The sequence below is a fragment of the Leopardus geoffroyi genome, chromosome D2, assembly GCF_018350155.1.
Source record: "Leopardus geoffroyi isolate Oge1 chromosome D2, O.geoffroyi_Oge1_pat1.0, whole genome shotgun sequence".
NCBI lineage: Eukaryota > Metazoa > Chordata > Mammalia > Carnivora > Felidae > Leopardus > Leopardus geoffroyi.
This window is the reverse complement of record NC_059334.1, coordinates 68,151,710-68,178,109: the sequence shown is the minus strand read 5'-3', so window position 1 is coordinate 68,178,109 and position 26,400 is coordinate 68,151,710. Positions and strand designations below refer to the sequence as shown.

The 26,400-nt window shown below is 38.3% G+C and overlaps 2 protein-coding genes across 4 annotated transcripts; one reads left to right on the top strand and one right to left on the bottom strand.

Annotated features, from left to right (window-relative positions):
- Positions 1–490: 490 nt before the first annotated feature.
- Positions 491–985, bottom strand: LOC123577061 (protein FAM136A-like). Its single transcript, XM_045438868.1, has one exon. It carries the CDS (start codon positions 979–981, stop codon positions 604–606), a length of 378 nt encoding a protein of 125 aa, XP_045294824.1. The 5' UTR covers positions 982–985; the 3' UTR covers positions 491–603.
- A 9,021-nt stretch (positions 986–10,006) lies between these two features.
- SMNDC1 (survival motor neuron domain containing 1) lies at positions 10,007–21,596 on the top strand. Of its 3 annotated transcripts, none has more exons than XM_045438866.1 (6): positions 10,007–10,024; positions 11,530–11,649; positions 16,347–16,489; positions 17,110–17,271; positions 19,466–19,619; positions 20,327–21,596. In XM_045438866.1, the coding sequence occupies exons 2-6, from the start codon at positions 11,530–11,532 to the stop codon at positions 20,462–20,464; spliced, it is 717 nt and encodes a 238-aa protein (XP_045294822.1). In that variant the 5' UTR covers positions 10,007–10,024; the 3' UTR covers positions 20,465–21,596. The 3 variants fall into 3 exon arrangements, with proteins under 3 accessions (XP_045294822.1, XP_045294820.1, XP_045294823.1); XM_045438864.1 differs by lacking the exon at positions 10,007–10,024 and adding an exon at positions 10,147–10,255; XM_045438867.1 differs by lacking the exon at positions 10,007–10,024 and adding an exon at positions 14,250–14,437 and having other exon boundaries at positions 11,536–11,649.
- Positions 21,597–26,400: the final 4,804 nt, after the last annotated feature.

Below are 26,400 nucleotides of genomic sequence, written 5' to 3'. Positions count from 1 at the left end.
AGAAACATCTCTGCTTGTACTCCACCAGATCATAGGCAGATTAGGGGAACCTAGCAACCTGTTTGTACCTGTATACTAAGAAGAATCTTGTACCTTAAAGCCTCTGGCTTGGTACAAGGGAGATCCCTGGTGCCAGTGCATGTGAAATTTAGGTTACCAAAAATTCTTCTGTGCTATCTCAGACCCAAATTTTAGCACCAGTTTTTTCCATTTCACTTTCTAGGGTTGAAACACAAAGGAACCAGCGTATAGAGGCAAGTGACACATGCCTCAAACTTGCCTGCTATCCTTAATTTCTTCATAAACTTCAAAGACCAAAATTCATTTTGCTTTTTAAATGGATTCCTGCTGGGGCACTGGGTGGCTCAGTCGGTTAAGCCTCCCCAATCGGCTCAGGTCACCATCTGAGGATTCATGGATTCGAGTCCCATGTCGGGTTCTATGCTGACAGTTTGGAGCCTGGAGCCTGCTTCAGATTCTGTGTCTCCCTCTTGCTCTCTGCCCCACCTCCACTCATGCTCTGTATCTCTCAAAAATAAAATAAACATTAAAAAAAATTAAATAGATTACTGCTGTCAGCCTTGATGGCCAATTACAAAGACTTCAATTTCCCAGTGGATAAGAGATCTTCTCAGTCATGGTTGGGATGAGGTGCATGTGGTCATCCACATACTTGGTCACACAAGTCTCCAGCTGCCACTTCACCTGAAACCCTCTATTTGCTGCATCTATTGAATCTTTGGCTTTGTCACTGCAGTGCATGGTGCACTGGGCCAGGCAGCCCTGGAATTTCTTCAACTGGGTTTGAGCCAGAGGCGCATGGCAGCGCTCAATGCACTGGTGCACCTGCCGCATGGCCTCCCGACTATCCTCACAACAGCTGTACCAGAACATGAGCATCTTCTGGATGTTCTCTCTCTCCAGACTCTTCACCGCGGAGTCTACTGCCTTCTGCACCTGGGGCTGCTGCAGGTCTGCCATGGTGACCTGCCCAGATGGACTCCGGCACTCGGGCCTGCCTGTTTCATAGTTTCTTTTTTTTTTTTTTTTTTAATTTTTTTAACGTTTTTTAATTTATTTTTGAGACAGGGAGAGACAGAGCATGAACAGGGGAGGGTCAGAGAGAGAGGGAGACACAGAATCTGAAACAGGCTCCAGGCTCTGAGCTGTCAGCGCAGAGCCCGACACGGGGCTCGAACTCACGGACTGCGAGATCATGACCTGAGCCGAAGTCGGCTGCTTAACCGACTGAGCCACCCAGGTGCCCCTGTTTCACAGTTTCTAATACAGGTAACGTCTGTGGGAGAGGCAGCATCAGAGGTGCCTAAAAATAAGGGTGATGCAGAGAAAGTAGGCCTTCTCCCCTGCTGTAGATACTCTGGTGTGTGGCCCAGATTCCTCTTTCTGGACTGAGGTGCTCATTCACCCAGAATGAGGGAGTGTTGGTGGCTGACAGTGTCCAGCCAAATTATTTTTCTGCCCCCTTCACAGGGGCAGCCCACATGTATTGGCTGATCATTTGGGGTTGGGTAGGTATAAAGTCCCAAGGGGGTCTCTGAGGAGCCATCCAGCTCTGGAGCTCCTACAGGATGGGCTGCACACGTGTGGCAGCTTCTTCTCCCTCAGCCCAGCCCTGCTCCTGTCACTCTCACAGGGGATGTTCCTAAAGGCACTCCCCAATAAACTTCTTGCAAAGAAATGTCAGAGTCCTTTTCCCAGGAATCTCAATGTACAGCACGTACCAGGACCACAAAAAGCCTTTCATGAGCACTCATTACAGAGAATGAGAGTGTCACTATAAATGTACGTATTAAATGTACTGGGTCCCAAGCAAAATGAGCCATATTCCATACTCACGTTCTAGCTTATGTTCAAAAACTGACAACACAGAGATATTGTAAACAGCACACAAGTCATCTAAAGAACTTAGGTATAAAGTTATTTTACTGAAAGAATCATAACAAGGACAAATAAAAACATGTTAAAATCAAGAACAGGAGTTGAGTCCAGATGACCAACAGTTCCTCATCTGTTGGATACTATAGGCCATAACTTTTGTTTGTTTTGTTTTCTCTGGTTGTTTGCCTCCCCTATCTCCTCCCCTGAAAAGCTGCCTGACGATGTCACTTCCCTAAGGCTCCATAACTGGAGGAAGCATGGGCGGGGGCGGGCTGTAATCAGACATCAAAAGATGCCTGTGTCCCCACTGCCACCTAATGGGTTCTTTGAGCATTGAGGCCTCCATTGTACAGTTCTTTGCAACTGCTGACACTATTATCAATAAAATGGTTAAATGTGACCGTATCAAACTATGTGCATTAGTTTTCATGGGGCAAAAATCTGGGGCTTATTTTGGCTTCTGGAAAGAAGTTGTGTTCACTGTCTCCTTTTTGCTCTTTACATTTGGGTACATATATCCCCGGCTACTCAGGTTGTCTGGTGTAAGTATCCTAAAAAAAAAAAAAAAAAAAAAGGTTGCTCTATTATGCTCTATTATTCATTGTACAATAATAGTGATATGGAATGTTCCAGGCTGTTTCTGCAATAACTAAGTTATTTTCTAAGTTAAATAAATTTTCTAAGTTAAATAAATAGTCAACATGAACATGGGGGGGTGGGAAACACTCAGATAAAGAGGGTATTTTCAAGGGCTGTGATGCAGATGAATCCAATTAACTCCGAGTTTAAAAGACCATCTTAAGACTACCTCTGGAGGCTGTTATATGAGAAAGCCAGATAGGGCCAAAAAAAAAAAAATGAAAAAAGTTCCTATCACCACATCAGAGGGCAAGGCCCATTGGACTCTCTCCTGCATGTGGGGAAGTCAAAGTAATTCATTCTCATGCTTTCCTTCCTGGCCTTCAAAGAGCTCCTGTGACTGCTTCAGCCTCCACTGCCCACATCTTCCTGCTAGACCTTGACCCATAGGCTTTCTACGGCCTTTTGTTTCTGACAATCACATAAGCTTTTGTAAGCTCTCATATTACTTCTAAGCTTGATAAACTACTTCTAGCTCCTAGAGATCCTCTCAATCTGCTGAGATTCCCCCACCATTCCCTAAACACACACACACATACACACACACACACACACACACACACAAAGATCACCTAAAACCATACTAGCTAGTTTACAAATACTTTTCTCTTTTTATTTTGAAAAATTTGAAACATACAGAAAAGTTGAAAGATTAGTACAATGAATTCACATATCCTCCACAATAACCATTAACATCTTAACATCTAACACATTTTAATTCTTTCTTCCTCTCTCTCTCTATATATATATTCATACACGTATACATATATGTGTGTACACATACACACACACACACACACACACACAGTAGTCCCCCCTTATCTGCAGTTTCACTTTCCACGGTTTCAGTTACCCATGGTCAACTGCAGTCTACAAGCAGATAATCCTCTTCTGATGTACAGTCAGAAAGTCAATAGAAACCTGACACTATGTCACAACACCTATGTCATTCACCTCACTTCATCTCATTGCATAGGCATTTTATCATCTCACATCATCACAAGAAGGGTGAGTACAGTACAAGAAGATATTTTGAGAGAGAGAGACCACAGTCACATAACTTTTGTTACAGTATATTGTTATAATATTGTTATAATTGTTCTATTTTATTATTTATTATTGTTAATCTCTTACTGTGCCTCATTTATAAATTAAACCTTATTATAAGTATGTTATGTATGGGAAAAAACACAGTATATATGGGGTTTGGCATTATTTATGGTTTCAGGCATCCTCTAGGGGTCTTGGAACATATTGCCCGTGGATAAGTGGCTACTACTGTGTAAATACACACAAGTATACATATATTCATGCACACACCCACATGATTTTATGAAATTCCGTACAATTTTTTTTTGCTGAACCATTTAAAGATAAATTACAGATGTTATGGTATTTCATCCCTAAATATCTGAATGGGTCATTTTCCTAAGTAACCAAAGTAAATTTCACACTCAGTTAATAGTAATTCAATATCATCTAATACCCAGTCCATATTCAAATTTCCCAAAGTACCCTAAAATTTCTGTTATAGCTTTTTCAAACCAAGACCCAATCAAGATTTATCCATTGCATTTATTGTTAGGTCTTTTGTATCTTAATCTAGAACAGTTCCACACTCTTTTTAACGACACTGACCTTTTGAAGAATTTAGGCGTTTTCTTATGGAATGTCTCACATTCTGGATCTGATTCTTCCATCAGGGTCATTTTATCTGTTCCTATAACTCCATATTTCCTGTAAATTGAAATCTGGGTCAAAAGGATTGATTATAGTCAGGTTAAGCATTTTTGGCAGACTTTTCATTGGTGATGCTGTTATTTCATGTTGCATCAAGTCAAGAGGACTATAAAGTCAGGTTGTCCCACCACTGGTCATGCTCAATGTGATCACTAGGTTAAGTTGGTGACTGCTGAATTTCCTTACTCTCCCTCTGTAATTAAGTAATCTATGGTGTGATATTCTGCCACTTTGCAAACATCCCCCTTTCTCCTACTTCTTTACAAGATGGGTTTTAGCTTCTATTGATGATCTTTGCCTCAATTATTGGGGACTGCACATAACGATTTTTCCAATTCTATTATTCCATCTATAGATATTGGCCAGCATTCTCCCACAAAGAAAAAAGGCCCTTCCCTCACCCTTGATTCTGAGTATCACTCTAGACTTAGGGATTTTAATGTTTATTTATTTTTGAGAGAGAGAGAGAGAGAGAGAGAGAGAGAACGTGAGTGGGAGAGGTGTATAGAGAGAGGGACACAGATCCAAAGCAGGCTCCAGGCTCTGAGTTGTCAGTACAGAGTCAGATGTGGGGCTTGAATCTCACCAACCATGAGATCATGACCTGAGCCAAAGTCAGATGCTTAACCAACTGAGCCACCCAGGTGCCTGACTCAGGGATTCTAAAAATGCATTCAGTGCTCTGATAATCTATCACAGTCATTATTCTGTTTAGCCCAACTTGACTCACATTTGGCCACTGGAGTCAAATTGGGTTCTATGAGCTTTTGACGTGATCTTATTAGTTTTGGGATACTTCCTCACTTTCTGGCAAGGTGCTCTAGGCTCACCTAAATACTTTTGTACTTTCTGTGCCTGAGACCTAAAAATAGCCATTTTTCCAAGGAATGCTGTCTCTTTATGGATAAATGTATCTAGATGTCAAGATATGGGCACTCTCCACTGGGAGAAATTATATCCCTTTCTTTAAAAATTCGTATTTTTAAAAGGTTTTTAAATTTTATTTTGAGAGAAACAGAGAGAGAGAGTCAGACAGACAGGTAGAGAGACAATGAGCAGGGGAGGGGCAGAAAGAGAGAGAATCCCAAGCAGGCTCTGCACAGAGAGTGCAGAGCCCGACTTGGGGCTAGAACTCACGACCTGTGAGATCATGACCTGAGCTGAAATCAAGAGTTGGATGCCTAACCGACTGAGCCACCCAGGTACCCCTAGGTATACTTTTAAGACGATATATATAATAGATATGTATAATATATATAGATAGATAGATAGATATAATATATACATATAATACATCTAAGAAGTACTTACTTACATATAATACATACTTCTAAGAAGATACATATAATAGATATGTATAATATATACAGATATATATAATATATATGTCATGTATATATAGATATATATATCAATATATCCATTATATATATATATACATAATAGGCAAGCCAGTAGCTTGCCCTGCAGCAAATCTCCAGGCAAACATTCAAAACATCTATTACGACTAAAGAAGGCAAAGGGCACAAGCAGCTATTATGTCTATGTACATGTCTCTACTTCATCCCTTTAGGCATTTGTCAAGATAGTAAAAAATGTGAGCAAATCTGAGGCTACCTTTTGTCAGGAAGGGATGCAGTAAAAGCTAAGCTAAAGAATACAGTCTCTCAGTTAACCAACAGTTTGTTGCATACTCTTGTGCTCTGCAGTGGGTTGGTACATTTCCAAAGGCAGCTGCTATACTTTAATTTTCTTGAGTAGTGAAAGGAAATAGTTGTATATTCTAGTGACAATTTGGAGTCTTCAAATGTTATCTACCTACTAAGTTTAAAAAAAAATTTTTTTAACGTTTTTATTTATTTTTGAGACAGAGAGAGACAGAGCATGAATGGGGGAGGGTCAGAGAGAGAGGGAGACACAGAATCTGAAACAGGCTCCAGGCTCTGAGCTGTCAGCACAGAGCCCGACGTGGGGCTCGAACTCACGGACTGCGAGATCATGACCTGAGCCGAAGTCGGACGCCCAACCGACTGAGCCACCCAGGCGCCCCCTAAGTTTTTTTTTAATGTCTATTTTTTTAATGTCTATTTTGTCATCCCACGTGGGAGAAGGGCAGAGAGAGAGGAAGAGAGAGAATCCCAAGCAGGTTTCCACACTGTCAGTGCGGAGCCTGATGAGGGGCTCCAACTCACCAACCAAAAGTTCATGACCTAAGACGAAATCAAGAGTTGAACAATTAACCAGCTGAAATACCCAGGTGCTCCTACTTACTAGGTTTCAATAAAATAAATATCAGGTTTAAAGAACTAGAAGTTTTACAGACTTCAAGCTGTATTACAAAGCTGTAATCATCAAGACAGTATGGTACTGGCACAAGAATAGACACTCAGGTCAATGAAACAGAATAGAGAACCCAGAAACGGACCCACAAACATATGGCCAATTAATCTTTGACAAAGCAGGAAAGAATATCCAATGGAATAAAGACAGTCTCTTTAGCAAGTGATGCTGGGAAAACTGGACAGCGACATGCAGAAAAATGAACCTGGACCACCTTCTTACACCATACACAAAAATAAACTCAAAATGGATGAAAGACCTAAATGTAAGACAGGAAGCCATCAAAATCCTCCAGGAGAAAGCAAAGACCTCTTTGACCTTGGCCGCAGCAACTTCTTACTCAACACGTTTCCGGAGGCAAAGGAAACAAAAGCAAAAATGAGCTATTGGGACCTCATCAAAATAAAAACTTCTGCACAGCAAAGGAAACAATCAGCAAAACTAAAAGGCAACTGACAGAATGGGAGAAGATATTTGTAAATGACATATCAGATAGAGGGTTGGAATCCAAAATCTATAAAGAACTTCTCAAATTCAACACCCAAAAAACAAATAATCCAGTGAAGAAATGGACAAAAGACATGAATAGAACTTCTCCAAAGAATACATCCAGATGGCCAACTGACACATGAAAAAATGCTCAACATCACTCATCATCAGGGAAATACAAATCAAAACCACAATGAGATACTACCTCACACCTGTCAGAATGACTAACATTAACAATTCAAGCAACAACAGATGTTGGTGAGGATGCAGAGAAAATGGATCTCTTTTGCACTGCTGGTGGGAATGAAAACTGGTGCAGCCACTCAGGAAAACAGTATGGAGGTTCCTCAAAAAATTAAAAATAGAACCTACAACCCAGCAATTACACTACTAGGTATTTATCCAAGGGATACAGGTGTGCTGTTTCGAAGGGGCACATGCACCCCAATGTTTATAGCAGTCTATCAACAATAGCCAAAATATGGAAAGAACCCAAATGTCCATAGATGGATGAATGGATAAAGAAGATGTGGTATATATATATATACACAAAGGAGTATTACTCGGCAATCAAAAAGAAAGAAGTCTTGCCGTTCGCAACTATGCGGATGGAAGCAGAGGGTTAATATTATGCTAAGCGAAATTAGAGAAAGACAAATATCATAGGACTTCACTCATATGAGGACTTTAAGATACAAAACAGATGAACATAAGGGAAGGGAAGCAAAAGTAATATAAAAACAGGGAGGAGGACAAAAACATAAGAGACTCTTTAATATGGAGAACAAACAGAGGGTTACTGGAGGGGTTGTAGGAGGGGGAATAGGCTAAATGGGTAAGGGGCATTAAGGAATCTACTCCTGAAATCATTGATGCACTATATGCTAACTTAGATATAAATTTAAAAAATAAGTTAAGGGGCGCCTGGGTGGCGCAGTCGGTTAAGCGTCCGACTTCAGCCAGGTCACGATCTCGCGGTCCGTGAGTTCGAGCCCCGCGTCGGGCTCTGGGCTGATGGCTCAGAGCCTGGAGCCTGTTTCCGATTCTGTGTCTCCCTCTCTCTCTGCCCCTCCCCCGTTCATGCTCTGTCTCTCTCTGTCCCAAAAATAAATAAACGTTGAAAAAAAAAATAAGTTAAATAAAAATTAAAAAGAAAAAAATAAAGAACTAGAAGTTTTAGATACAGCTGTTTTTGAAGAATAAACATGACCAGATTTGAATGAGAACGTTAGATAAGGAAAGTAGATTTTCACACTTCAATTGAGATGGTAATTCTGAACCCTTACTTGAAGTATCACTCTTAGTCAAAGTTTATATTTGCTCCAGTTTTGTTTCTATTGAACCATTGTGAAAATTAAATGGGTACATGTAAAGTGCTTAGAATGACACCTGGTACATACAACTGCTATCTCTTTGTGGGAACTAAAATTAAAACTATATTGCTCCCCCCGCCGAAATATAATCTATGTTGCACAGAGGAGGGAGAGATTAAAAACAATACTGAAAATAAAAGCTATCAAGATGATCCAGAAATCCATATAGGACCTTATAATAAATACTTTCCTATTTTCTGATGGGGGGGGGTGGTTTCCATTAAGAGTTCTCTTATTTGAGAGATTTTTACACAACTGTAAAGTTTATACTCTGGGAAGATCCTCCTGGCATTAGTTCTTAAAGTACACAATTAGAATAAAAGCAGTTGTTAAAAACTACATTATATTTTAAACAAATTTCTATTATGTTAAGGAATTACATCCTTTCTGGTCTTCCCTCTTAATTCTAGCAACACACTGCTGCCCTCTGCAGCATTTTCATTTCTTACAAATTGCCACTCAATTATCACAAATCTAGTTTCCATCTCTATACAGGTTATCTGACTAAATAAGAGGGATATATGTCTGTGTATGTAGAGAAGAAAAGAGAAGACCCCTTCAAAAAAGCAAAAAGGCATTAAAGCAAGATGTCACAGTCCAAAAGAGCCCATCTGAGAGGAGGACCTTCTTGAACGGTCCAGCAAAAGACCCCAATTCGCCTGGGAAGGTTCCTTCCTGGCATTCATATAGCCTCTTTGTCACAGGATTTTCTTTTTAACTGGAAAAAAACAAACAAACGGTATATGTATGGAAAAAATTTTAAAAGGATAAACAGTAAAAAAGATAATCAGTGAAAATATTTGGCTTCCATTCCAAACCTCTAGATAGGTTTATGTATCCGTCTAGAAAGAGTATATATTATTAGAAACATAGACAATGCGCATTGCTTTTTAAACATAAATGCAAGTATTCATATCATTCTGCTCATCATTTAATACTGTAACTTGGAGATTGTTCCCTATCAGGCGAGATTAACCTATATACAATTTACTTTATTAAAACCAAGTAGGTTGTAACAAAATAGGTTTTAAATAAATCAACCTCTTCTCCAACAGGTTCTGCTACAATTTAATTGGCTTTTGGTAAAGCGATGGCTGTCAAATTTGGGCTGACATTGGTATCACCTGGAGCGCTTGTTAAACTAGGCTGCTGAGCCACCTCAAGATTCTGATGCAGTAGGTGTGGGATGGGTGCTGAGAATTTGCATTTGTAATAAATTACCAGGAACTAGGTTGCCGGGACCACATTTTGCGAACCAACACTAGTATAAACGCTGCACTAAACGCCGTTCCTCCCAACTCCCAGCACCACTAGTCTAAGAAGGCACACGCGATTACTCCCTCGGGAACTTAAGGAATGGCCCAAAGGCACCAACTCCTACGAAAGGTAACGTCTCTCGACTCTCAGCAGAAATTGAGATAAGCCAGACCTACATCCGGCGCCTGGCGCGGCCCACCTACGCCATTTCCTTCCAACGAAGCTCCGCCCAGTCCGCGTCCCTAACGCCAGTAAGGCTGGGCCGCCCAGAGAACGCTGGGAATCGCGTGAGTAGGGCGACCTTTCGCGAGGCTTTCAACGTTCGCGAGATTTCACCCGCTTCTGTCTTTTCCTCCTTCCAGTCTCCAGCTTTTTTCCCCTCCCCCTCATCGCCGAGCAAGTTCTGTTTCAGATCTAGTCGCCCTGTTGTTGCCGCGGAGATTTTTTTTTTCCTTTTGCTGCCGCCGCTGTCGCCGTCCCGACCCCTTCTTGCCGCCCTGCCCCCAACCCCACACAAGGTAAAGAACCGGGTGAGGCAGACCGCAGGGCCTCGCTAGGCCTCGGCCTCTGTCGAGTTGAAGCGGAGGCCTGAGGCCGAGGAGTGGGCCGCCCTGGAGAGGCCTGGGCGCCGGCAGGGACGTTGGGAGCCTGGCCACCTCTCCCAGCCAGGGTTTTGGGCCCTGAGCTGCCCCGGGTGGGGCTCGGGCCTCGGGCCTCGGTGTCGTGGCGGCGAACGAGGCTAATCCCGGAAACCCGTCGTCGGGTGGGGTGGGGACGCGGGAGGCCTCTTTAGGACGCCCTAGGCCGTTCTGTGCCGAGCGTGTTTTGGGGGGGGGGGGGGCGGTGTGAGGCTCTGGCCCCGCTGGGGTCCGCTCCGTTTGTGTTTTCGGTTTCCCTGGAGATTGTGTTTGCATGTCGAGGTCTGAAATAATAGACCAGTTGAGGCGGGCCCCGAGGTGTTGGGTGACTGGGAGGAGAGCAGGCAGGCTCGCGGTAGCCCCCTTGGAGCCCTTCCAAGCTTCCAGGCTGTCGTTGGACGGGAATCGTAAACACAGAGAAGGATCCTCGGAAACCCGGCGTGTTTGCTTTGTAAATCGAGAAAGGATTCTTTTATCTTACTTTCCGGAGAATGAGCCAGATTTGGTGAAAGGCACGCTCCTTAGAATGCCTAACTGGGATAGTATTTGTGCGGTTTCTCTGATGAAGACGCTGCATCGACAGTATTTAAGTGACTGGGTTTTTTTTGGGTTGGTTGGTTGGTTTGCTCTGGGAAGCGGTTCTAAACACGCTAACCGAAGAGCTCGTGTACAGAGAATTTTTTATGTCGTTAATCCAAAAGCTATTTATATTTTGTTTTAGAAGTTTTCTCTAGTGCTTCAAAATATTTTTGTCGGCAGTCTTTGACTCTTCCAACCGATTAGTGCTGCCCCCCCCCCTTTTTTTTTGGTGAAGATGTAACAACTCAGTCAAATACAGTGTCTTCCTTGTTAACACAAGTTTAAAAAATAGAAATTCTCCTTTTCCCTTTTATCTTAGCTCTTATTTTCTGCTTCTGTGTGGAATTTATCTGACAAGTTTATACTCTGCAGAATTCATTGCCTTGATGTTTGGGTTTGGCTCACAGCTTTTCTCAGAACTAAGTGTAAAGGTAATGGTGAGGAGCTGCAGCAATGACTTATATGAAGGAGTTGGGAGCAAAACTGGTAGAGATTAAGTCAGGCAGACAGGGAAGTTATTTTTTATGGTGTTTTTTGTTCAGTTTTCATGGTCTTACCCTTTTTATTTTCCCTAGATGTCAGAGGATCTAGCAAAACAGCTGGCAAGCTACAAAGCTCAACTCCAGCAAGTTGAAGCTGCATTGTCTGGAAATGGAGAAAATGAAGATTTGCTGAAATTAAAGAAAGATTTACAAGTAAGTATCAGAGGACGCTAATAGTTATATTGTTTGAAAAAAAGTATTTGTGTTTTTCAGATGATTTCTTGCATAGAATCCAAAGCACAATTCGGAGTGTTTCTCCCGCTATCCTCCCTTGTGTGTAAACATGTATATGCACATAGGTGTATATTGCTCACAGAAGTAGGGTTGCCGCTTCCTCAGTTGTATACATCGAAATGAGTAAAGCATTGTTCTTTGTTGTGTAAATTTTATATGCTCATATAATTTTTTAAAAATCAGAGTTGATTTAACTTTACAGTGGAAAGTACTTTTATTTTTAAAGATCTGGCAAAAGAAATTTAGTTCCAAAGGTAACTAAAAGGACAAAAATAATATGGAATTAAAAATGTTAATTGTACTGGAATGAAAACAAATGTGGAAGAATTTTATAAATGACTGAAAAAATGAGAAAAATGTAACATGATTAGGGTTCTTTTTAATGTCACAAGGTTCTTGAACATGAAATAAGAGTGTATGTGTGTTTCAAAGCTAGCAGGTAAACATCTTATATTGAAAACACATTATAAAAATATTTAAGGAGATACTTGTTTTCTGCATAAATGTTACATAATGTTTGAATTTAAGGGTAGATTTTACAGTGTAGTTGTTGGCGCTTGTTGAGGTTAAATTGATGTGGAAAGGAGATCTTAATTTGTTTTGTCATGGAAGAGTTCGGTAGGTATGAAACTTGCCTTTTAAAATTTGCACTGGGGTTTCGAGACAGACAAAACCATTATAGTAAATATCTGTTGTTTCTTAGAACATTGTTGATTAATAAAAATACTGTATGTATGTACATGTGTATTACTTCATTTAAAAAAATTTTGAGAACTTAAAATTTTGAACCTGATTATTTTGAAAATTTTAAAAGGTATTTTGGTTAGATGGTCTTTACTGATTCAGTACAAAACTTGAATCATCTTTATCCTATCTAAATTCTTTCCCTCCCTTTATCATCCTCTTGCCCATTAACATTAATATTTTAGGGATATTAGAACTGCAAATGAATGAAACTTATTTGAAATGGTGTCCAGATACAGGACTTTGAAAGGATTTATCTGGACATAATTAAAATGAGTTGAATATTTTCAGGTTTAAATTGTAGATTTAGGATAAACTTGGCAATAGTATGTGGTTTTTAAAAACACGGAAAACAAGACCCATCTTCAGTATGTAGAAGTCAGGCCACTGAATTTCAGAGTGCCAGTCAATAATAAAAAGATGTTTTGGGAGCAGTTTCTCCCATTCCTAGGCCAGCTTTCTGCTTGCTTCAAAGAAGGATCCTGGCATGCATCTTGTTTTACCAACTTAAAAGCAGTCCTTTTTTTCTTGGAAGAAAATAAACCATTGTCAATATTGTGTATATTGCTTCCTGGGCAGTTGGAGGAGGGATATATGTGGAACTGGTGGAGGGGGAGTTGGGAGTGAAGGTTGAAACAACATTATTGTGAGGTCTTTTTAATGTTTCTGGAATGAATTGTCAGGGTCCAGGCAGAATTGCCTTGCTATGACATGATCTATAGTGGAAGTATTATAGGGAGAGAGGCCATTGTGGTAGGCATTGTGGTAAGCACATAAATGGCTTATTTAGGGTTCAGTTAGTAATGGTTATTTATCCGTAAAATACCCATTTAGAACAGCACTGTTTACAGTAGAACTTTCTGTGATGATGGAAACGTTCTATATCTACTGTAGTACTGGAGCCACTAGGGACAATTAAATATTTGAACTGTAGCTAGGATAGCTGAAGAACTGAATTCTTAATTTTATTTTAGTAGCCACATGTGAGTACCATATTGGATAGCACAGATTTAGAAGCTTAAGTTCTAAAACTTCAGATAGTAGTAATATAGTACGTTTTTCCTGACCAGACGTGATCACGATTTCTTTTGCTTTTATTTTGTCATGAAAACAAATTTTTCATTTTGGTTTACTAGATACAGGTCTGTTTTGAACTGAAAATTACTGAGAGATGGAAGGCGTCATTGAAGATTAAAGTTCTGAAAAGTGTTTACATATCTGCTTCCACCTAGTAATTGTCTCCACTGACTATAGTTATAGCTCCTGTTTTGTCGTGGGTTTTTTAAAAATAATTTTCCTTTTTTTCTCTTCTCTATTTTCTGGGATATACCTCATACCTTGGATATTTAATTCTGCCTTTTATATTTGCTGAAAAGTTGTTCAGACTGATGACTGAGTTTGTGGCCTTCTTTATTTTGTGTTCCTTTAGTGGAATGTCTTTATCCTGATTTTGCATTTGTTTCCCCTTTCATTTATGACAAAGTGCTTTCCTACATTTTTTCATTGACTTCATTTTGCCACTAAGGCTTCCACATTTATATGTACTGTCTTTCATATAGAATACAGTTACTCAGCAGGCAGCACATTAATCTACTGAAGTCCTAATTGCCTTTTTTCACTTAAAAAAGTAGGTATAGTAAAATCTAGGCTAGCTTTTATTAGCTCCCGAGGCAGTCTGTGATAATCACAAAAATAGTCAATTTATTAGGCTGTTTTGCTGAATAAACTGGTTCTAAAGGAGGCAGGGGTCAAGTCACTTGTCTCATATATTACAGTGGCTCTCTGCATCCCCGAAACGCCTTCCTTCAGTAAGCAGAGTGCTTGAGTGCACCCTTTGACCTGCTGATATGTAGATCACAACATCTGATGCTTCCTGGAATTGCCGATTACTGTAACTGCTGCCCATCTGTCGATGAAGGAGCAGTTTCAGAACTCAGACTTGGGGGAGGAAAAGTAATTAATGGTATGTACCTTTAAGAACCCCCTCATACATAAAATAGTTTCTCTAATACTTTGGTCCATATGCACATGTAAAGAAAACATTGAAAGGGTCTTCATAGTTTGTTGGGAGGGGTATGTAAAACATGGCAAAATGAAAGGACAACTAGGGATAAGCCCTGGATTTTTTTTAAAGTGTCACTTCAGTGCAGGGCTCTGAAAATTATTGTAACATGCACAGCTTTTCAGGACCCTTTGGTGAAACTAATTTCCTTAGGAAAATAAAATGGCAAGATGCTCTGTCTTAAGAGAGGTAGAATCTAAATCAAAGACCTACAAATGCAGAAATCATGTTTGTGTTTTAGTTAAATGGAATTATTTAATGATAAGGATTGTATTGGCTCTTGAGTCAAGGATTATATTCCTGGCCTTAATAGTAATTGATTAAAAACAAGACTGGACAGTTTATTCTTCTTTGTATAGTACCTGATCTATTTATTTGGAAATTCTTTGCCTTATTTGCAAAGGATTATCTAATTAAAAGGCATTTGAATGGCTATTTGGTACCTAATAAAATGTCATTTAAGATACTATACTGAATTTTTAATTCAAATCTGAGTTACCCTAGTTTTTCTATTTACAAAACAGGCCTTTCTCCAAGGGCTTACTCCCCCCCCCCTTTTTTTTGAAGGCTCAAATATTAGTTTTTCAGAAATAGCCAGGAAGATTTAGAATCTTTAGGAAAGAGGTAATATATAACTTCTTGGCTACTGAACCAGAGCTACTATTATAAAACTTCAGTGGGAGACATAAACTCAGTATAGAGTTTAACCTTGCTACTTTTTCTCCCAAACACTGTGATGTTTTAAGGTATTTTATATGCAACAGTGGGGGAAGAGGTATGTGAGTTTTTAAAATAAATCATATAAGGTAATACATAACATAGATCTTCATTGGAGTGAAAAAAGCAGATAGGTAGCAAAATCTGGCCGTTTGTACTATATCTTTTAAGTTTTTTAACTAACCCTACCAAACACCCTTGAATGAAGCCAATAAGTGTAAGCCTGAAATAGAGAAAATATTTGCCACACAGGCAGGTATTGCCTGCCTATGTGTGTTACATTTATTTTTTCCTTTTAAATGAAGCTGTGCTAATGTGCTTTTTAGAATATTTTAAATCTGACCTGGTAATTTGCTTATCTGGATGGGGTAAGTTTTATAATAAGTGACTAGGAAGACTACTGGCTTTTTCTTAGTAGAAATATGTATTACTAATAAGGTTGCTTCAAGTGTTTTGGGTTTGGTTTTTTTTTGATGGGGGTGGGGAACATGTTGGCTAGAGAGTTAAATACTACTGCCAATATTGCCCTGTAAAACAATCCAGTTGCATGAAATACATGTGACAAAGATAGAAGATAAAAGTGATCTTGAATCTAGTTCAGTCCCTCATAAATGATTGTTTCTCATATTAGATCTCTTTAGCTAAAACAGGCACTTAGAAATAATGCCATGGTAGGGGGACCTTGCTGGCTTAGTCAGTAGAACAAGCGACTCCTGATAATAGGGTCAGGAGTTCAAACCCCATGTTGGGTGTAGAGCTTACTTAAAAAAAAGAAAGAGAAAGAGGAAGAAAGAAAGGAAGAATGGTATAAGCTCAAGTCTGCCGCTTTCTGTTAGTATTTGGGGTTAATTGAAAGGCAGCTGTGGGTTTAAATCCCAGTTCCACCACTGTATAAAATATTGTATCTTAGTTTCTACATGAGGATAATCATAGTACCTACATCATACTATTGTTATGAACTGCAAGTAGATTTATGTAGTGTACTTAATAAGTGCTTTATGGTGGAGAGCTAAAGTCATCAAAATAAAAACCTGTTGAAAGGTGATAAGCAAATTATAAAAATAATGCTATGGTTTTTGTTTTTTCTTTTTAGGAAGTTATAGAACTAACCAAAGACCTTCTGTCAACTCAGCCTTCTGAAACTCTTGCAAGTTCAGACAGTTTTGCTTCTACTCAGCCCACTCATTCATGGAAAGTAGGAGACAAGTGTATGGCAATCTGGAGTGAAGATGGACAGTAAGTGTAGAAAAAAACTCTAACTATAACATGAAATAATAAAATACAATGGTAAGAAGTTTTTATTCAGTTTGAACTACCCTGTTTTAATCTTTCTGTATAGCCAATATGATTTGTAAAGTCAATTTGATTCTTGGGTGGTTACCACTATAATACAGTTTAGTTTTTAGCTTTAGAATAACTTTTGGGGCAGTTGGTGGGCTTGGATCGTAGAGGACAGAAAAATCAAAGCAGAGGAAAATGAATGGATAGTTAAAAAATAATCCTAATTTCTTCCTCAGATTGAAAATTGAGTGAATGGTTGGCTATCTTAGACTTACGTGAAGCACATACACTGAAGTTATTCCTATAAAAAATATCTTTTCTCAAAGAGATAGACTAAAGCACATTTAATAGACATGTAGGAGACTTTCCTGACAATATTTTGATTAGGAACCCCTTTTTTTTTTAATAGTAGATGGCTAACTCCAACTACTGTTTGTATTATCTTTACCAAAGAGCCAACTGATTACAGAAGTTCCATTGTAGACACATGTAATAGTTGAATCACTGCAGTGTAAGTCTTATAGGTTGAGTACTAAACCTTTACTCACCTGCTTACAGTCATGATATCTTTACAGGTGTTATGAAGCCGAGATTGAGGAGATAGATGAAGAAAATGGCACCGCTGCAATCACCTTTGCTGGCTATGGCAATGCTGAAGTGACTCCACTGTTGAACCTCAAACCTGTAGAAGAAGGAAGGAAGGCAAAGGAGGACAGTGGCAACAAGCCCATGTCAAAGTAAGTGACTTTGACTTTAGCAGTTTAAATGTAATCTTCCCCATTTTGGTATTTGAGGCAGTCTGTGGAATTCACGCAGGCTAGATTAGGGTGAGAATGTTAAAATACTCCTTATCATTGTTTTGAAGATTAGCTGTATAGGGTCAGCATTGTATGTGTATACCTAGGTAAAGCAAAGACATTTTGGTTCCCACTTAGGCATTCAGTAAACATTTCTTAAGAAGATACTATGTACCTCTCACTGAACCATGTGCTGGAGTTATACCATAGTGAAGACAACCAACTTGGACCTTGTCCTGATTGAGTTTATAGTCTAGAGAAGAAAACACAAAATTAAAGGAGAATTTTAATAGTAAATTATAGAAGTTACTAAGGGAACATAATGGGTACTTTAAGGGAACAGAGGAAAGATACCTAAACTGTACTTTAGTCATCAGGGCAATTTCTTTGAGAAAATGACATCTAAACTGAGATTTGAAAAGAAAAGGAGTTAGCTAGGTAATGAACTTGAAGGTATGACCTTGGGCAAACTTTTTAACTTCTTTCCTCATTTGTAAAACAGGGTTGATAGTATCTATTTTGTAGGGTTCTAAGGATTAAGTGTTAGCATTAATAAAGCATGTGGTACAGTTCTTGATAATGTAGTAAGAGTTTAGTAAATGTTTACTTAAAGAAAACAAGGTGGGAAACATAGAGGTAACGGAAACAAATTCCTATAGTGAAAATAGGGCTTGAAGATGGGTGGTTTGACAAGAGCTTAGAGGTTGAGGCCAAATCACAAAGAGCTTGACAGCCACTGATGTATTTCAAATAGAGGAGATAATATGATCATAGTTGAGCTTTCAAATAATCCCTGACAGCCGAGGGAAAGCAGCTAGTGCAGTGATCAGGTGTGAGGTAATGGTGTCCTGAACTCAGGGAGCAGCAGTGGGAGGATAGAGAAGTGTATGGCTTGACCTGTATATGAGGTAGAATTAACATTTTAATAAACTTACACACATTTTCCACAGTTTTCTCTTTCTGGATTTTTCAACAGTTTTGTTGTTTTAAGTAGGCTCCATGACCAGCATGGAGCAACGTGAGGCTTGAACTCAGGGCCCTGAAATTTAAGACCTGGGCTGGACACTTAACCAACTGAGCCACCCAGGCGCCCCTCAAGACTTTAAAAAGTTGCTACATAAGTAAATATATTTGAGCTTGGGGAAACTAGATCACCTAAGTATTCCAATAAGAAAATCAGACTGTAGGGGCGCCTGGGTGGCTCATTCAGTTAAACGTCTGACTTCAGCTTAGGTCATGATCTTGCAGTTTGTGGGTTCGAGCCCTGCATCGGCCTCTGTGCTGACAGCTCAGAGCCTGGAGCCTGCTTGGGTTGCTGTCTCTCTCTGCCCCTTCCCCACTCGTACTCTCTTTCTCTCTCCCAAAAATAAACAAACATTAAAAAAAAGTAAAAAATCAGACCGTAGAACAATGTAACATCGCTCTATTTTTAGTCTTTGACATCTGTGTAAAAAAGCCACCCTTAGCTTCATAGTGATGATTACATGATACAAAGACCTCTAGATTGTATTGCCTGTTTTTTAAAGACCTCATCATCCTGTTGGTGAGAAGTCAGTATGTAAACTGAGCAGAAATTACTGAGAGAGCTTTAGGCTCTGATCCTAGATAGAGGAGTGTTTTTGAAAACCCCAGTTTTTGTTTTTAAGAATTTTAAGCTGTGATTTTCCTTTGTTCTGTACTCTTCTAGTCTAGATGAAATAGTTTTATCTGTATTGCATCTCTTTATATAGTTTTGCAAAATGCAGCATAAAGTTGCTTTCCATTTAGAAAAGGATAAATGTTTAGGCCTCTATTAACATTAAAACTCATTCTAAAACACATCTGGCAAAAGTGATGTAAATGTCAGAAAGTCCTAGTTTAAATATTTGATTTGAATGGGTAATAGATTATAGATATGGTTTGAAAGCTTCCAAGGATGCTGTGTATCTCAAATAACCTTACGTAGTAATACTGGGTGATTGGCATTGTTGATGTTTAGTGCTTCTATTCATGGAATGTGTAGGTTTATTGTGGGTTTTTGTTGTTGTTGTTGTTGTTCTGGGGTTTTGTTTTTGTGTTTTGCACTGCTAAATATCTCTAAAGAAATCATTTATTAAATCTTAAGAGTTGACATTTAGTTGTTATATCCACACAGAAAAGAAATGATTGCCCAGCAGCGTGAATATAAAAAGAAGAAAGCTTTGAAAAAAGCACAGAGAATAAAAGAACTTGAGCAGGAAAGAGAGGACCAGAAGGTGAAATGGCAACAGTTTAACAATAGAGCCTATTCTAAAAACAAAAAAGGCCAGGTTAGTAAATCCTTTCATCATACTTCATAAACTTGAAAAGTGTAACTGTCATTAAAATAACTTTAAAATGAAAAAGGTGGTGGTGGGGGGGCGGGTTGTGCACCTGGGGTGGCTCAGTCAGTTAAGCATCCAACTTCGGCTCAGGTAATGATCTCACAGTTTGTGGGTTCGAGCCCTGCGTCAGGCTGTGTGCTGACAGCTTGGAGCCTGGAGCCTGCTTCAGATTCTGTCTCCCCCCTCTCTCTCTCTCTGCCCCTCCCCCACTCATGCTCTGTCTCTCTCTCTCTCAAAAATAAATAAACATTAAAAAATAAATGAAAAAATGTGGTACATAGGTTCAAAAGATCATAGCTGGGTCTTGTTATCATAATCCTCTTCAATCTTCCATTTGGCTTATTGCAAAATATCTCCATTAGCCATGGTCTCTGCAATAGAAACACTATGAGAGAGTTTATATCAGGAATTACAAAAGATCTAGATTGTTTACCCTTCTATAAATTAAAATTTGAAAAACTGTTTGGTACCTAACATACCCTTAGAAGGAGTGTGGTGAATCCTACCTGTTTGTTAACCTGCTTTATATGCTGGGGATCTCTGGTAGATTTTATTTAAAAGAGCACTCCAGTTCTCTTGATGTACTTAAGTGTATCATAGAAATTTTATTCCCCCAAAACTAATCAAAATGGTTTCTGTTTTATTTCCACTAGGTTAAAAGGAGTATTTTTGCTTCACCTGAGAGTGTAACCGGCAAAGTTGGAGTAGGAACTTGTGGAATTGCTGATAAACCTATGACACAATATCAAGATACCTCTAAATACAATGTCAGGCATTTGATGCCTCAATAATCAGAAAAACTGTTGGATTTCATCTCTGCAGGGCTTTACATTTACCTTTTTATCCTTATATTTTTCTAAAGGTAAATTATTTGTTAGATGAGTAAGGAAGATACCATTGTCGTCCTTGTTTGACTTCAATAGAATGAAACTTGAAGAAATTGCATTTGATAACTGCTATTCATTTAACTTTTGTTACTACTACCACAGTTTCCTCAAAGTTTGTTGAATAAAGCAACTTTTCTAGATAGATGCTGCATAAATACAGCACTTAGATGAATTGTTGATCTTCCTAATATCAGGCCCTTACTTAATGGATGGTGTATACATTTTGTGAAGTCCTAACTTGGAATACTCAGATCTTTGAACTTGCCACATATTGTAGCAATTCACTGGAACATCAAGGCAAAATACCAACCTGTTAAAGAGCTCTTTTATCTTCAACGTAAACCTAGCTATTGCCTAATTAAGCCTAGAAATATGTTAATTTGTAAATGGCAAACTTTGTTTTGAGGTTTTTCCTTCAATAATTTGTTTGCTAAGCCTATGAGGCTATCTCTAAAATTGATTCAGCTTTTACATTCTTTCCACTGAGTTTTAATTTTATGTAATAAGAAACCATGTTTAGGACCTGCTACCTTTTCTAAGGTGGTGTTTTTTTTTTTTTTTTTTTTAATGTTTGCTCTTTTCCTGTGTTGATTTTTCCCTTATGGTAGTGGTACCATTTTTTGGATGTGTAATGTTTATATAAGAAAACAAAAAGCTGATGTATAGCCCTGTATACAGTGTAGATACTATTTTTGTAAAAAAACAAAAAACAAAAAAACCAAGGCTAAATTAATGAACAAGAATACTGAATGTTTCATCATTAAAAATTTACTGTATTTCTTGTGCATTAATCTGACCATAATTTCCCTGTATATTATGTTCATGTAGCTGAGTTTGTAATTTTTGTTAACTAGATCAAGTTGTCAGCATTTGTTGGTTTAAGTGAACATCACAGTTATCCTGAGTTGAGTTTAAGCCAAATATATGCATAGTAAAATGTCTTCCTATTACTGGAAGATGGTGATTTTTAGGATATGTGTTAATTTCAGTTTTTTGTATGTTTAACTTTTATTAAATAAAGTGTTTTTAAAATCTCCAGGATGTGTTAACAGAAGGGTGGTGAAGTCCTAGCTGGCAGCATTGATCTAGTGATTAAGCTTCAGTGTACATGCATTCATCATTTCCACAGAAAAGAGAATATTGAGTGTGTGATAAAGGTTTCAATAAATCCTTATGTACTTCTTCCATTAGATATAAGAAATTGGATCCTAAAGGACAAACTATTTTTATTTTAAGGGTTTGTGCTGTGTATAGAGGTGTTTGTAAATTTTTGGTAAGGGGGAAAATAAAAATTTTAATTTAATGAATTTTAATTATTTTGGCAAATTGAAACTTAGGAGGACAGTGGTGAGAAGTAGAATTCTTTATATTGCCCCTTCTCCTCCCTCCCAACCCAGAAGGATCACTGTTTTCCTTTCTATAATTTATGGCCACACGATAGAACTTGTAGGACAGAATGAAAGGTGAAGTCTTTCTTAAATACATGGCACAAATTACAACAGAAAGGGGCTACTTAGCCCGAAGAACTCCTAAAAATACACTGTTCTTGTAACCGGTGTAACAAGCATCTTAAGAACTAATAATGGTATCTTTGAAGGATTGCAAGGAAACTCTAAAAAGCACTTGGAAGGAAATTTGGTATAATTGTGTCACCACACAAAATGGATTTTGGTGAGATTACCTTGGCATGTTTGTTGGAATAGTAATTTCACCTGGTGTTTGTGTAGGCAAGACTCTTGTGTTGAGACTTGTATCTGCTTTGACCCAAAGAGTCACATTTAATTTCTGCACATTTAATTCTGGAGGGGCTTTGCAGGAGAGAAAAGGAATAAAGGTGACCATACTATATAAAACATTAAAAAAAAAAAGTGTATAGCACAGGAGTCTTTGTGTCAAAGACCTAGATATGGCCCTTTGAAAAGTCCTGGTGTCAAGATGATAACAGTGTTTCTGGACTAAACTAAAAGGATCCCTAGGGACATGGAGTACCTGTCTCCTAGTGTGAGGTTTTAATGAGAAGCATGATACCAGTGGTATTTTACAAATGAAGGTGGCTAAGTTCAATACTCTTAAAATCAAATATGACACTGTCTTACAGAGCTCTGTTATAAAATGTAATTTCCCCTCTGTCAAGAAAGGAGTCTTGAAGCTCTGATGAAACTGAATAAACCATTTGTCATGTACAGCCCCCAAGTAGCTGTCGTGGATCTTCTCAAAACTTGACATTTGACTTTGTTATTGACTATTTCAAGGAAAGAACAGTCCCAACCCCCTCCCCCCAAAAAAACCCAAATAATTACATTTAAAATTTTAATGTCACAGATAAATGCTTTTTTTTAATTAACATGTAGAAAGGCCATAGAGGACTCAGGAGCCAGACTGCTGATTGAATCCTGGCCCATTTGTAACCTGTGTGCATAACTCTTCTTTGCCTTAGTTTTCTCAGCTGTAGAATACGAGAGTGTGTTTCATTAGGTTGTAAGGATGAGTGAGTTAATATGTGTAAAGTGCTTAGAATACTTGACATATGGTAAACACTGTAGAAGTGTTTGCTATTACTGTGCAAGCGGTAATGGTGAAGATCGTTTTTTCCTAACCTTAACAATGACAATTCAGGGGCACCTGGTTGGCTCGGTTAAGCATCCGAGTCTTGATTTCAGCTTAGGTCATGATCTCATGGTTCAAGCTCTGCAGTCAGGCTCCACGCTCACAGCTTAAGTCTGCTTGGGATTCTCTCTCCCTCTCTGCCCCTTCCCACCCTCTAAATAATAATTTAAAAAAAAATTCACATTATAATGGATTATAATGCCCATTACTTATAATTTGAAGCCTTGAGTTACAAATGTATTACTGAAGTGCTATCAAATTACCAAAGTTCTGTATTAAGTACATGCTATAGAAGTTTTTGTGTTAGAATATTTTGGCACATATCTGTAATGGGAAGAGGTTACAAGTTTATAATAGTTACCTCTAATGCTTGCTTAAAATTAGAGGAATTCCTGGATCTGGGTCCTATTCCAGAGCTATTTAGGCCAAAGTATATCTGTTTCGAGACAAGCACCACAGGTGATTCTGGTGTGCATCCCTGGCCTATAACCATGTTTTACGTTAAATGTAAAGTTTGATTTTTGAAATGAAGGAAAAGTTACATTAGTAACTGGCAGTTTTCTGAAGACTATGAAGATTAGGCATCAAACCAAAATGAAGTGCTTTCACTTATTATAACTCCTTATTTTAAATGCTCTGTCACAATGAAGGGTGTGCATGTGTGTATGTGCACAGGGTGTGTTTCCATTACAATGCAGTTTTAATGCTGAGTGAATCTGCCTTTAAAATAGCAAGGGGGATGGTGCCTGGCTGGCTCAGTCTATTAAGTGTCCAGACTTGGTTTTGGCTCAGGTCATGATCTCATGGTTCCTGGGTTTGGGTCCCTTGTAAGGTATCTGCACTGACAGAACAGAGCCGGCTTGAGATGTCCCCCTCCCCCACCTCCACCCCCCACACTCATGCGTGCTCACTCTCACCCTCTCAAAATAAATGAACTTTAAAAAAAAATAAGAGAAAACCGTCAGGTTAACCAACAAAAATCATAGTTTTATAAATCATGTGTCTGTAGGTTGTAATTACAAAAGGTGAAAACCCTCACTTCTGCAAGTTTAACCAAAAAATATTTTTAAAGCTCTGGTTTGGCTTTTTGCCTCAACTTGGATATTAACTGAAAGATGAAGGGGGAAAAAAAATCTTAAAACTAGTTTTTATATTTGTTAAAATCTTTAAAGAGTTCAATAAATATCTGCTGGATCGTAATATTTGTATTTTACTATGAAGCAACCAGTTACTATAAATGGTAATTTACCTGTTCAACAGTAAATGTAAACATGCTTTATATCTAGGATTTTTGAGTTGCAAGTTAAACTGAATTTTTGCTATAGTGGAGAGGAAGAGCATAGCAGACAATGTAACAGGTAATACCACAGTTTAAACACAAACCCAAGTAACTGAATCCCCTAATACTGTGTGTACAGACATGTTCTTAAAAAAATACCTTAAGAGGCACAGAGACCAATATTGACATTCTAAGAATTTGTTTTGGACTAGCCAAAAGAAAGTAGTAAAAGAAAACAAGATGAAGGTGTTAAGAGTTCGGTGAGGTTCTTCAATTGCCTTTTCTGCCTTTCAGCTTATGTATATATAAAAGTGGTTCTTTTGTGGACTTGAGGGGGTAAAGAAGATCTGAAAATAATACTGGGCCTTTGGTAGTTGACAGCTGAACTAGCTAAAAATACCGAATTTTGGATAAAGTAATCTTCTAGTTCCTAGGAAATAAAAATTGACAATTTACTTACACCAAGCATTTCACCAATTCATTTTTACAAAACCAGTACAGACTCAAGCTACTGCAATTACTACAATTGTAATTTGTTTTCCCAGTTATTTAAGATCACAGCTAAAGAAGCCGTAGTTAACACACATCAGGAGAAAAGGTTGCTTTTTGTTTGAAGAGCTAATGTGTCAATGAGGCCCAAAGTCGTATTTATTATTTTGCTGGCTCATGATTTCCTTTTCTTGGTGAAACCGGATGTGCTTTTATTTTTTCCCCTTTCAAGCCCTGAACTGACTTTAGCAAGATGCGATGCATTTCTAACCAAAGAAAGAATTCAGGCTTGGAGGAAACACTTGATTCTATATCCTGGGAAAACTAGAGTTGAAGCCTGAGACCTGCAGCTAGGCTAGTCTTTAATAGATGGTAATTGCCCAATTGTTCATTCATTGCTTAGAAGTATGCAGGAAGGAGTAAATATTCCTTTGGTTCTTTCGCCAAGTTTTTCCATCCAAAAAAGCACCGTCAGGTTTAGTTGACATAGCTTTCAGAGTGTGATAGTGCTAATTTAGAAGCAACTGGCCTCTTAAATCTGTATTTTTGACATATATTTTAGAGATATTTTATGGCTTTTACATTCTACAATGCTGTCTGATGCCCTGATGTGAAAATCTAAGATAAATATGGCAGTTATTGCCCTACCAGTAAAGACTTGAAGCATTCCCTCCATAACAAAGAGTTAAGAGCTTGAGGAAATGGAAAAAATTTCAAAATTATAGGAAGTTAGTTGGCAATACTTTAAAAGAGCTTCATCTAAGCCATTTCCCCTAACAATTTATGACTGTATAGAAAGGTAAAACAGAACCAAGAAGTGAGGTTGTCAGCCAGTACATGTATCTTGAGCTACACTTAACTATTTAAAAGACTCAGATGTATTCCACAAGAAAACCAGTTTCCTATTAGATCTAGTACATGAGCCAAGATTTTTTTCTTGGCAAGGCCAACACTAAATATTAACTAGGGCATTATGCAATCGTTACTATTAGTGTTTAACATACTCAAGCTCAGGTTAGTCTTTTTTTTTTAGAAAGACCAGGTAATCACTAAAACCGCTGATACATCAATCTTATAAAGTCTTTATTTAAAAAATTCTATAGGACATCAAAATTGACTTCTTACAAAGTATAGCCTGTCATGGAATTTTGTGAAAATGAACCATTTTATTTAATAGAAATAGTCTTTTTCTGTAAGACCCAGAGTCAGAATAACTAAAATTCAAGATTAAAGATGAAAAAATTAGAAGGTTGCATTCATCAGAGAAAGCTGAGAAGTACATACCTCTTACTTTCCTTTTGGTGCTACAAACTCCTAGACTGAGTCTTACAATCTTTCAAGATAGAGGTAGTATTTACAACAACTTTTCAGGAGGAAACAGGCTCCATGAAGAAATTAAGTAACTTGCCCAGAGTCCTTAGCAAATATTAGAACTGAGATTTAAATGTGACCCAAAAAACCCTAT

Coding starts and splice junctions, on each gene's coding strand:
- LOC123577061 (XM_045438868.1), bottom strand. CDS start 981: ATGGCAGACCTGCAGCAGCCCCAGGTGCAGAAGGCAGTAGACTCCGCG.
- SMNDC1 (XM_045438866.1), top strand. CDS start 11,530: ATGTCAGAGGATCTAGCAAAACAGCTGGCAAGCTACAAAGCTCAACTC. Junction 17,272..19,465: donor GGCAACAAGCCCATGTCAAA/GTAAGTGACTTT, acceptor ATATCCACACAG/AAAAGAAATGATTGCCCAGC. Junction 19,620..20,326: donor CTAAAAACAAAAAAGGCCAG/GTTAGTAAATCC, acceptor TATTTCCACTAG/GTTAAAAGGAGTATTTTTGC.